This window comes from Triturus cristatus, chromosome 8, assembly GCF_964204655.1.
Source record: "Triturus cristatus chromosome 8, aTriCri1.1, whole genome shotgun sequence".
Classification (NCBI taxonomy): Eukaryota; Metazoa; Chordata; class Amphibia; order Caudata; family Salamandridae; genus Triturus; species Triturus cristatus.
Genome location: NC_140591.1, coordinates 753,833,821 through 753,846,966, shown reverse-complemented (window position 1 = coordinate 753,846,966; position 13,146 = coordinate 753,833,821). Strand labels below are relative to the sequence as shown.

Here is a 13,146-nt window from a genome sequence, read left to right as displayed (position 1 = left end):
AGTAGACCAGAGAGTTGAGATCAGATGGACTCAGTGTTGCCAGATTTTTAGACCCGTCCCAAGCCCAAAGCCGCTCAAATATAAGCCCAAAAAAAGCCCAATCAGACCAGTTTCAGCCCAAAAACCAGCCCAAATTAGCAAGTCTCCAATTATGCACAAATTGTCATCAGAAACAATTTTAACGACAAATATACATTCTATTCAATATACAGATGTTGGGAGGGTGTTAACTGGGCACCTGCCTTAATGCTATTAATTTTTAAGACCAGTTCTCACTGCGACTTCTAAGAGCCCCTGCAGCTCCACTCTGCCTATTGCTTAAAGATTCAGCCCCCCCCCCCCCCGAAATCAGCTCCAGATTGAGCAGCAAACAGTGTGCGTCAGTGCGCGCCTTGGCATCAGCAACGTGGTGAAGCACGGAGTGTCAGATCCATGCCAGGACAGTGGTAGACAGACGCACGTGGTGCTGCCAGCAGGTGCGTGCGAGGTTGGGTGGCCCCTGCACGACCGTTTTCGAAGCTGGGCTGGCTTACGAACAACCGAAGTGGTCAGTTTTGGTTTGGGTGTTAAAACACTCTTTACCTACGTCAACTTCCTGGCATCTATCAATATTCATCACTTCCTACAAATAGGGTGACCAACTGGCATGGGTGCAAATTCAGGACGGTGAGTGTAAAAATTCAGGACAAAGGGTCAAAATTCAGGACAAAAATTCAGGACGGGAGGTCAAAATTCAGGACAAAAGGTACGTTTTACAGACACATCAAAGGAGGTCGTGTACAAGTAATTCCATCCATATCCAAACATTCATCCATTTGAAAATGTACGTATCTTTCCATCCATCATTTCACTCATCCATCCCTCCATCTACACTTTCACTCATCCATTCATCCACCCTTTCACCCTATCCATCCGTACACTCATCCATCCACTCTTCCACCCAACCATCTACTCATCCATCCAGCCAGCCATTTATCCACTCACCCATCCAGCCATCCTTTCACTTACTCATCCAGCCACCCAGTTACTCATCCTACCACCCAGTCCCCTTTTCAGTCATCCATTCATCCTCCCTTTCTCTCTTCATTGACCCTTTCATTTAGCCATCCTTCCTTTCTTCTTTCCACCCATACTTCAACTCATCCATTCATGAATCCATCCATTGACCCTATCACTCATCCATCCACTCATCCATCCACCCATTCACTCACCGATCAGCCACCCTTTCACTCATCCATCCATCCACTCATTTTCCATCTATTCACCCTTCCATTCATCCATTCACGCTTTCACTAATCCATCCAGCCATCCACCCATCCCTTCACTTACTCACTAGCCCACCTTTTCCTCTTAATTATGAGCTGAGCCTTTGTCTGCAGAGTTGCAGACAGAAGAGGCCCATCAAGAATTTCGCCCTTGCTGTCTTCCTAAAGCAAGGGGTGGGGTGGGGGAGGGTTCACTATGCACCTGCACATAGGCAATCTGAAAAAGTGGAAGTCATGAGTCATGCATGATGCACAGTGCCAGGCCATGAGGTGATCGTGACATGATGTTTCCAGGGCTTTAAGCGTGATGAAAAAACTGGGGGTCTCTCCAAGGGGCGTGTCTGATGTAATTAATGATGTTGCTTAAAACAACTAAGCTAAAAATCTGTGCTTAGCATTGTGTATCGCTGGACTGGTATTTAGCCTCTTCTGTCATTGCATCCAGATATATATGATAACAAGTAACGTTACACCTACAACAAGCCAGAACCATTTGCTTTGTTAATGGTTATTAGTTTCATAAAATAAAAATGCAGCAACCATGGCTTAATTGAATATAATATTGAAACTGCACTTCTCTAAAATGATGAGACGGAAAGAATTCCCTGCCCCAATCTCCACTCTGTCTATTGCTTAAAGACTCAGCACCCCCCCCTCGAAATTTAGCTTACAACACCCGCCCCCCCCGAAATTTGGATCTAGTTGCGCCTCTGACTCACTCACCTGAGGTCGGGGCGGGCGTCGAAGTCCGGACTCAGCAACTGCGGGTGCAGCCGGGCGGCCTGCTGCTGTGCTGCGTGACTCCAGGCTGTGCTGTCGACTGGTGGTGGGCTCACTGGGCTGGCTAGCCTGCGCTGTGCAGAGAGCGCTGCCTGCGAGCACCACCCGCCGCCGCCTGTGGCCTGGGTGACCACCAGTGGACCACAGTGGGCGGCAGCAGCAGGGACACCACGTGCGTCCAACTCCAGTCCGCCTCCTCATGAATCCATGATGATGATGCGTCCTGGCGTCCACCACCGTTGAGCCGAGCCGAAAGTAAGAGCTCCGTCAGGTCACGCACCGTGACACACGCAAGCACGCAGTCCCAGCATTATAGAGAACCGCAGGGGCTAGCCAAAAAATGATACCCAGGGCAGTCATTGGTAGCGTTTTCGCGCGCTACTGGATTGACGGCCCTGGGGGACCCCCACATTGGCCCGCACACGCATGTGCAAAATAAGAGTGAGTGCACTGAACGTGACGGACTCCTCGTGGTCGGCGCCCGCCCAGGCCACAAAATTGCGCACAACCTTTTAAATCTAGCCCAAAAAGTAGCCCCCCGCCAGGCATGGTTTTTTCCCGCACAACTGGGAAAAAAAGTCACCCAATTGTGCGGGAAATAGCCCAATCTGGCAACATTGGATGGACTGGCTGCAGAAGCCCCACAGGGGGCACGAAGCACCACACTCGGCACCACACCCGGCAGGAACCAGAGAAACCCGAGACTACCCAGGCCCCATTGAAGGAGGGAGAGCACTCGAAACCAGGGTTGCTGCAGTATGCGGCTGAGTCATCTGTGGAAACCTCAGAGCTGAATGGGGATACTGAGGCTCAGAAATTTGAGGCTAGAGGCGATCAGAGCCTCCATTAAGCAGTCGACAGCCACAGACAATCAGGGAGGAGCCCGGAGAGCTACCCATCAGTGACAAAAACGCAGGGGCACAGCACCATCAATATGGGGGGGGGGGGGGGGGGGGGGGGGGAAGTGTCCAGACGGAGGATGACTATGATGGTCTGGACGTGGGGAAAGACACTTCTGCCACGCGGCCTAAGACTTCTGCACTTCAGAGATCGGGATCATATCCTTAAGCAAGCTTGCCAGAAGGGTGACCTACAAGTGGCCAACAGTAAGGTGATGGTGTTCCCCAACTTCACCAAAGAGGTGCAAAAACGAACGCTTCATTTTTAGAAGTTAAAAAGAAGGTGAGACAGCTTCAAAGCCCATACTCAATGCTGTTTCCTGTACGACAGAGTGGTTGCCAAGACAGGAGTGCAGTTTTTTCATACACCGCAAGAAGACTGGGAATGGCTGGACGCTGGCCGGGAACGTGAAAGACGGGAAGTCTCCCTGGGGTAAGTGCAGAAGAAATCAAACAGGGGCCCAGGTACAACGGTAGCACCCTCCTAAACAGAAGCTAGAGCAGAACGGCACAAGGCCCGCCAAGCGGTGGCAGAACTCAGCCAGGCGGGGTCTAGCCCCAGATCGAATGGCAGTGGTCGTGAGATGGAATGCTCGGATGCCTCAAGATAACGCCTAAATCGGTGGCTGAAATCATCTAAGGAGAGAACAAGGTCGCAGAGAAAACATGGACCCTGTTGGAACATAGCATCTTGAAGGCAGAGTTGAGGGAAGGAGTGGGAGGGTCACTTTGGGGAAAAGAATACTGGTCGGAGATCAGGCTGGGGCCGAAGATGGGGGCGATCGGGTGAGCGGAGTTCCTGGTCCCGGTTGATAAGCTCCACAACCCTGAAGTTACAAGGAACTTTACCTTCATTTCTTCTTGTTTGGATGGGATCTGGACTACCTTTACCTGTCCTGGGGAGTGGGTGTTGGGGAGTTTGTTGGGTTTGGGAGTTACTTTTAGGGGTCAGGGGTGGGGTAGTAGATGGGGAGCAGAGAAGACCAATCCAATGGCGTTCCCCCACAGACCTTAAGTGCATCTCGTGGAATGTGCGAGGGATGCACACCATGGTGAAGCGTCACAAGATACATGCATACTTAGTGAGGGCGGGGGCCCAAATTGCAATGTTGCAGGAGACACATATTACTGCGAAAGAAGGGGCGGCGCTACAACGTAGCTGGCGGGGGCACGAATACTACACAAATTACTCGACCTTTGATAGGGGAGTCCTAGTATGGATAAGGGCAGGAGTACTAAGCAAATATTTGACCCCCAAGGGAGATATGTGGTACTATTGGCAACCTAGATGGGAAGGATGTAACGATAGGTAGCATCTATGGGCCAAACACTGATCAAATCCTGTTCCTAGCACACCTTTCCAGGACACTTACCCCAGCTCCGAAGGGCTCGGTGATACTGGGGGTGGGGAGTGGGGGTGGGGTGGATGACTATAACTGCATTGAAGATGTGATGTTGGACAATTCCCACCTGCCCCTACCAGACTCACCCATACGCAGAGCAGCAGAAGTGTGCAAATATTGGCAGTAACAATGGGGGCTCATAGACACCTGGAGGGCACATCACCCAGGGGATAAGGATTACTCATTTTTCTCGCCCCTACACAAATTGCACGTTAGGCTAGCTTCCATACTGTGTTCCCCAGACGTGCATGAATGTGTGCAGACAAGTGAGTACCTGGCGAGGACGATCGCCAACCACTTTCCCATATTGGTGGGATTGGTCTGGACTAAGAGTAGGCCAAAAATCCCAAACTGGCGTCTTACGCCGGAGGCGTTAGAGGACCAAATATTTCAAGCAACAATAAGTACAACAATCGGGCAATACTTTGAAGAGAACGCCAGGACAGCTGCGAACCCCTTGGTGGAACGGGAAGCCTTCAAGGCTATAATAAGGGGTAGGTGCATATCTGAAGCGGTAGGGGTGAGGAAGGTGCTATTGTGGGACACCATAGCAGCAGAGCAACGCCTCCGGGAGCTAGAGAGGGAGAGACCTGAAAGGAGAGCCAAACAAGAAGACATCTTGGCGGCTAAAGAAACAGTAGATGAATATGTAGAGCGGCTACGCTGTTTTGATTACAAAAACTACATGGTGCGTGCCCACACAGAAAGAAATAAGCCTGGGGCGCTGTTGGGGGAGGTCCGGCATCAACAACATATTCCTGAGGTACTATACCGGTCTCTATGAAAGTAGGGTATCTCCCATGAATGATGAGATAGAAGATTTCATGGCGGACATAGGGCTGGCAGTAATATTGGAGGAAAAGGCGGAATCACTAGGGAGGGAAATAGAGCTGGAAGAGGTGAGGAGAACTATCAAGGCCATGGCCAGAAACAAAACACCTGGAACAGACAGGCTCCAAGTTGAGTTTTATCCAGCATATGTCGACCTCTTCAGACCTCGGCTAGTAGAAATATATAATCAGGCTAAGCAGCTCAGAAGGATCCCAGAGACGACAAGGGAGGCAGTGATTATCCAGCTGCTGAAACCAGGGAAACCACCATCTGATAAAACTGCATACAAGCCGCTCTCTATGCTTAATTTGGATTATAACATTTTGAGTAAGATCCTGGCCACCCACCTCCTGGATAAAGACACAGTAAAGATGACCATGTAAGGCAAAGTATTACATATAACTAAAAGAAAGAATATATCTGCAACAATTGCAGGCGACGAGAGTGGGTGCATGTGGATCTATAGTACTACATGCCACTAACAGATGCTTACAGGGTAAGTAATATTTTCTGCTCGAGGCATGTGAGGCTGTAGATTGATATGCTGTGCACAGACTAAAACAGTCCTCCCAAAAGCAGTGGCTTAGCCTGGTGATGTTGCAGAAGACTGAAAAAGTGTATGTAGGACAGCCTGGCCAACCTTTGCTTGCTGTCAGGCCAGGGCATCCACACAATAGTGTTTGGTAAAGATATGAGGAGTGGACCAAGTAGCTGCTTTACAGATGTCGGCTAGTGGTAACTTGCCCAAGAAAGCCATCGAAGCCACTTTTTTCCTCAGTAGAATGAGGTCTGGGAGTGAACGTACAGGTTTCATTTAGCATTAGAGTAACACATCTGTATGCACTTGACCAGCCAACGTGCAACACCTGCCTTGGAAATGGCACACCTCTAGTGTGGCTTGGAGTGGGACACACAGTTGTTGAGTCTTACGGAAGGGTTTTGTTCTGTCAATATAATACATTAGCACTCTCTTGAAATCTAAAGTGTGTAGAGTGTGTTCCACTACAGTTTCTGAGTGTAGAAAGAAAACTGGGAGTTTTAGGTTTGATTAAGATGAAAACTGGAGACTACTTTAGGGAGGCACTTGGAAGTGAATCTGAGAACCACCCAATCATGATTAACTATGAAGAAAGGACTCGCCTGCGGTAAATGATGGCTATAAGGAAAGCCAACATCAAAAAAATGAACAGCAATGGACAACAGCTCAGTGGTTCAAAAGGAGGTCCCACAAGTCTTGTGAGAACTATACTAAGATTACACGCAGGAGGCATCTGGGGTGAGAAAATTAATTAGAGGCTTTCAATGAAAGCCTTAATGACTGGTATTCTAAACAATGAATTATGTTCTGTATTTCTGGACTTGCTGATTGGTCCTGTTGAGCAGATAGGCCCTATCGTAGTCCACCCCAGTAATGCTCGGATGCTCTAGGCTACAATCTGCAACTGTAGTGAGTGTGTGCACCCCTTGTTTTTGTAAGTAAAATATAGCAGTTGTGTTATCCGTCGAACTAAGACTGTTTTGGTCTGTATGAGAGGATGGAAGTCCCAAAGAGCAAGCTGAATAGCCAGCGACTCCAGCTGCTTGATGTGGAGGGATTGTTGGACAGATGTCCACTCCCCCTTTGGTGCTGTGCCTTTGCCATTTTTACCCCTGTATCAACACCTATAGTAGCCTTTTGAAGGCGACTGCTGCGTGGCTCTTAAAAAAGAGAAAGAGGGTTCTGGGGTGGGGGTTTTGGCTGCACCACAGTACGAGGAACAGGTGTCTGTTGTGCTCCTGGATGTTAGTTTTGGAGATGATCTCTGATACTCTTCTAGGAGACACTGGACAAGGTCCACCATCTTATCCCAATGGGGACGGTCATATCGGGAGAGTACACCTATAAAATGAGTGATGCTGCAATGAGCAGTAGACTGCACCTACCCTTTTACCCTCTGCATCAATACTCTTATTCTCCCGGTCCGGAGGGGGTTAATTCCCTGTCCGTTAACTCGCTTTTGAGTAGTTTGATGACTAGAATCAGGGGATAACGGACCCTGAATGAATGGTGGGTCAGTGGGAGAAGCCTTGAACTTCTTGTCGACTCAGTTTCACCACTCTTGCTTTAACTGGCTTTAAAGATTTCAGTGGCCGGTCTAAGGACTCCCTAGATCATAAGGAGGTACTGTAGAGAGCTTTGAGTATAGGAGAGGGTTTCCATGAGGAAATCATCCTCCTCATATTGCACGTGCATCTCTACCTTATGAAAGGCAGCTGCCCTATGCAGGACATCATGATACGAGGTGATGTCATTAAGAGTGAGGTATGGATCTGAGTCCGCTGGAGGCTGTGTGTCATAAGTCGTCCCAAGGGCATGGGACCCTGTGGACGATATGTCAAATCATAAGAGTTGGGGAGGGTGAGTAGGAGGCAGTGGAGAAGCAGCACTGCTTTGTTTTAGCCTTCTTGATAGTGGGTTCTAAAGGCTGATTGAGGGACTCTCAAAATTCAACTTCGTCTTGTGAGGAGCTGTCTTTCAGCACTTGCAGGGTTCGATCAGTGCGCGGTTCGATATTGATTCACTGCTGCTTGGTTTCATGGTGTTCTTGCAACCACTCAAGGATTGGTTTCTCAAAAACCTCAGAAGCGGCAGAGGACGCAGCTACAAATGGTAGTCTGGATGGACGTTCGCAAGGCGCCAAAGTCTCTCTCTGATCCAAATGCTTTGAGGTGGGGTGTCTTGGCTCTAAATGCTACAGGGAAGGTCTTCTCGGCTCCAAATGCTTTTGGTCCACTCGCTTAGATTCGGATAGTGGCCAAACCTGTGTCTTCAGATGCGGCACTGAAGCAATGGTTGAAGTCGATGCTCGAGGCATCAAGGCGCAATTTGGCGCGGAGTTTAATACGGGGTGTAGGTCCTGCTCAGCATAGCCCCGTTGACCATACCGTAAGGCAATGGTGCACAAGAGGCCTGGGAGGTTGAGGCTGGTGCCTTTCTTTGGTAAGTAAGGGAGGTGATAATAATCACTGTGGTCTTCACTGGAAGCTGGGCCGGTGAAGGCTTTTCTTTGAGTTGGCGCTTTTTGGTAAGTAAGACGCTTCTATTCCTACGTCTGAAACGTCCAATTGTTCGACATCCAACTTCCCTCTCACTCCAAAGAGGTGTGTAGTGTCTTCAACCCCCTCTTTTGTGCGCCATGGAGGTCAAAGCAATGTGGCCAGCTCTTCGGTACAGAAGGCTCTTTTTATTTCAGAAGCAAGAATCGCCGAAACAGGAGTCTTCATTGTGTTTGGGAGACAAACACATATTGCAGGCTTCATGGAGGTCTGTCCTCGGATACTTAACATGACAAGGACGACAGAACAGAAATGGAGTTCTTTTCATCACAGAGACATTCTCGGCCTCAGAGATGGTATTCTAGGAGGTTGTGTACTGGGACGGAATAGAACATTAAGTGCTGGTGGAGACCAATGAGAACATTTGATGGTTTCCACAACCGATGAGGAACGGATCCGAAGGTGAGGCGAGAACACCACGCTGCGTCGAAATGGAGCTCACATCGACTTCTGAACCAGATGGTGGAGAAAAAAGCAATCTAACAATGGAGCTGATGCCCATGTGCATTACCACTAATTGGTGGAGTCACTAGGTCCCGTGACAAGAAAAGACTTGTCGAAAAAAAACACAAGTTGTACACGTCCAAACCCAATACTACATGGCAGAAGTATGCACAGCATGTGTATCTACAGTCGCACATGCAACAAACAGGCACTCCCCATGCAAAGGTACTCCTGTCGCAATGTGACGATTTAGGAGGTAAAATTGTGTCAAGTAACAACTGATATTCTTAATTAACACCTTCCAGCACAATTCCCAAAATATTTTGAGCCAGAAACTTTCTAGGGCAGAAAAGTTGTCATAAAAGGTCATCATCTTTCTCTCTATAGTGCTGATATTGCAAGTAGGGGATCGGCTGTTATTGTTCAACTGGTTTTCTCCTCTCCGTTAGATTTCTTTTTCTTTAAGAGAATCACTCTTGCATCAATTCTGTCTAATTAGTCTTCCTTTTTGTTGCCAGAACCTTCTTTCATCCTCATGTCCCCTAACAATGGTACCTGCCAGTCTTGTGGCTCCGTGTACTTCAACTGTTTTCTACTGCTCTGGGCCCTCGGGGCAAAAAAGTGATCCCTCTTTGTCTTTCTATTGCTTGGTTCTGTAAGGGCATTTTTGGGGATTTTTTCCAAAGGGTAGGTCAGAAATTCTCCAGCCTCTGGGCAGAATCCTTGCGGTAGTCTTTCTCAGTTACAGATCCAAGTTGTGAAAGGGAGCCTAAACCCAAGATGGTTAAGTTGTCCCAGAAGGGAAACCAGAGCATGTAATCCTTCTATGTTCATAATACTCAGTGGTGCTCCATCAAGCCTCTACCATAACCCTGGAGTTATGCCACTACACCATTCAGTTCTAACACTGAACTGGGCCTCCTGAGTCACAGTGGTACTCAGATTAACCTGAATGAGCGCCATGCACTTAACCGTCCGTTAAGTTCTGAAATGCTCCATTACACAGAATTTGGTGGGAATCTCAAGCTTGACTTTATCCACCAACCGCTGTGAACCCCAATATCCTGGCACTAATCTACTGATCATTTCTATTAGATGGGCCACTCAGAATTAACGCAGTGCTCTGGTAAGCAACAAAAAACAAAAGAAATGGAAATAATGAATCGGAACGAACTGCCAAATGTGTTCATCCTGTATTATCATGAAAATCTATGCATCGGAGAAGAATTTTGCATTGGCAATTGATATTTGCACTTATTAAACAGCGTGAATGAGAATAAGATCTGCCATCAAGGATAAAGCCTTTAAACTTCTCACTGTACACTAAAATAAAATCCCATGCTATCTCAACATCATCTAGGAGTAAGCTTCCATTTTATAGTTACAAACAACAACTTAAACCACCACACCAATCTTCAAATAAAGACAATTATTTTCCTTTCTCAAAGTTTCAAGTGAAAATAATCCCGGACAGGCGGATTCGAGATACTCCAAGGCACAGCAGTTGTTGGGAGGCACAAGGATGCATTTTAAATACACAAAATACCCGTCCTATAGTGTAGTGCACCACCACAACTAGAGCACTGTACAAAATAATTACAAAATGGCACAGCACATCAAAATGAAAAGCTAGTTTTGAGCTTGAAAAGTGGAGGAAGTGGTCAAAGAGTTTAAAGTATTAACATACGTTTGTGATTAATCAAGATAATAACATTGCTGAGACCTTATCAATAAAAGCAGTGCAGCAGTTTACAAATAAACATGCCAATTCAGGAGACAAACATGAATCGATTGCACAATTCGGGATGAATGCCCATAACATCTTTTTCATATATCATATCATACAGCAATATTTTAGAACACCAACCCCATACCTCTTTGTAGCATAATGCAGCTGAAGGTCGTAGTGGGGGCGCAGGCCGTAAACAGCTCAAGCTCCAAGGTTTAGACGTTTTGGGAGGCTCCAGTGGTCCCCAGTTAATTGTGGTGTGTGTTGCTCCGTGATGGGAAGGGTGAGGGAGCGTGTGGTATGTTGGAGTAAGTTGCATCGGCTTGCAGTCTGAGTGCTTGCTGGACGGTGTGACAGGATGCGAGGGCAACTAAATTACGTACAAAGGAAGAAAGGTAGTCAAATAATACGGAATAGTACCTTAAGGATGTATTCGCCAAATCAAAGGCACCTGTATAGAATCACTCTCAAGGGCCATCAACATGCTGTTACCTCCATTAATTCTCAAATTTGTCATCTACAACTGACATAACTACACGCATTTTATTCCTTAAAATAAAATATTTGAAAAACCAGGAGACATAAGTGTAATCTGAATACGAAAATTATCAGAAGAAATATATTGAACTGCCTTTTCCATTTTCACTACTTCAATTTTTTGTACATAATCAGATTACAATAATTATTTATTTTCCATATTTTTAAGTCTGTAGTACTCAATATGAAAAATATCAATGATCAAAAAGTTGAAAGCTTGAGATTTTAGTTGCTTTAGTACAGGTCTTCTCATTGTTGGTTTATGTCAGTGGTGAAATTCCCTTCTTCAATGCATAAATGTACTGGTTCATTTTAAGGCGAGAGTAAATACGTTTTAAAATTCCTTCAGGAGCCAGCCAGAAGGATGATTGAATCAGGGCTTCTCAATTTATTCACATCTGATTTATCACATTCCCAGTTACATGGACAAGGCTAAATTCATCAGAGAGGTTAGCAGGCACCTATAACGATTTTCCGTATCATTTATTTTATCTTCGGTGGAAGTACAGAGCAAATCTGGTAAAGTAATCTAACTGTATCTAAACTACGATTTGCAACTTAGAGGTTTCTTAGCCTACGTTTAGGAAGGGCTTTAAGTAGCTATAGGTGCAAAGATGGAAATCAGCGGCACAATTAACATAGTTGAGTAAACACAGATGCCTATAATTTTTAAAGTCTAGTTTTCAGTTCAGTAGGGTAATGGGAAGCAAAAGGGATGGGAACCACAAAACCCAAGAGACTAATTTCTGTTTGATAAAAACATGCATGTATATACACAATGCTGTACATCCATACAATAGTCGCACAATCCTTTAGAGGTGCTTAATATCTAGGTGATGGTCTAACCTCCCACATCAAAGCCAACCATTAGAAGTGAATCCTCAGCATAAAGTTAAAGCTTAGTCAGTGACTGCACCCGCCTGCAAGGGGCTGTCTTGGGGGTCCATGGGACCACCTTTACTCTCCGCAGTGGGCTGCTGTCAGGAGGCGCACTGACAGTGCGCCACCTTTTAAATGGAGCACTGTAAGCGCGCCTTCTGAGGGCTTCTTTGACTCTGCGCCCGCGTCTGTAATATGGCAGAGGTGCAGTGTCAAAGGAATTCCCTTATTTGCATAGGGCACAGCCTTATGCAAATGAGGGAACGCCCTCTGAATATAGCGCTGGCGCTTTAAGTGCTCCAGCGCTATCGGTATTATAGAAAGGGAAGCACAATCGTCTGCGCCCCATTCTATAATACCAAGGGGCCCCAGGGGCACGCAAAGCTGGCGCAAATGCCTGTTGTGCACCCGGGGCACTTATTGTAATACGGCCCCTGGAATATACAGAGGTATTCCAGGAGGGCGTAAATCCATTTACCACTGCAGATTTTTACACTGAGACTGCTGAGAAATTCACAGTAGTACATCTCACTAAAAGAGTGGGAAGTGGGAATTGCAATGCTTCTTTGCCCAGAAGTTTGGGAATTGGGCATTACCAAATTCTGATCTGAACCTTTCCCTGCCTGGAAATGGTCAAAGACTGACTTAAACCAAAGACTGGATTAATTCCCATTACAGGATGGAATGGGTAAGCAATCTTCCCTAGACAACCATGTATGAGAAGGGCTTTCTCTATGGTAAAAATCGTGTCCCCGGCAGAGACACATAAATAAATAAATATGCTCCTGGTGCAGCTTTCCAGGCCATTTGTGATCCCCAAAAATGCAAAGAAATTTAAATGTCCACCTGTACTTGGACATTTTTAGGTCTCGCTTTGAGCAGCGCTTGCGCGGTCTCTTCGAGACATGTTGTAGTCAGTATATGTGCATTAAGCTCGCCCATCTTTAAAATTGGCTTCTCTTCCAGTCCTTTGTAATTGATGGCTTTTGGTTCGTCAATAGGGTTAGTAGTCCCTCCTTGTAACCAATGCAAAAAGAACAATTGATGGACAGAATGCAGAACAATCTCATACATTCACCCCAGTCTGGGCCTAAAACCATCGTTTTTTTGCTCACCATGCCATTCCAGTTTGGGCCCAGCCATATGCAAATCAGTCTTGACCCTACGCCCAATGGGAACAGTCCAGCTCGAACTGCCAGGCTAGGTTCTCCCTGGACTGGAAACAAGCCTCTTAGGACCGTTTCGGGTTTACAGCCCTCATCAGCCAGGATAGCTTGACTCCA

At 46.7% G+C, this 13,146-nt stretch overlaps 1 protein-coding gene across 4 annotated transcripts in view; it reads right to left on the bottom strand.

Annotated features, from left to right (window-relative positions):
• ARHGEF7 (Rho guanine nucleotide exchange factor 7) overlaps positions 1–13,146 on the bottom strand; it is a 908,392-nt gene that overhangs the window by 229,884 nt on the left and 665,362 nt on the right. For all 4 annotated transcript variants that reach the window (XM_085622182.1, XM_085622181.1, XM_085622184.1 and 1 more), the window contains one exon: positions 10,593–10,817. In XM_085622182.1, the coding sequence (XP_085478308.1) occupies positions 10,593–10,817 (225 nt within the window). The remainder of the gene's footprint in view (positions 1–10,592; positions 10,818–13,146) is intronic.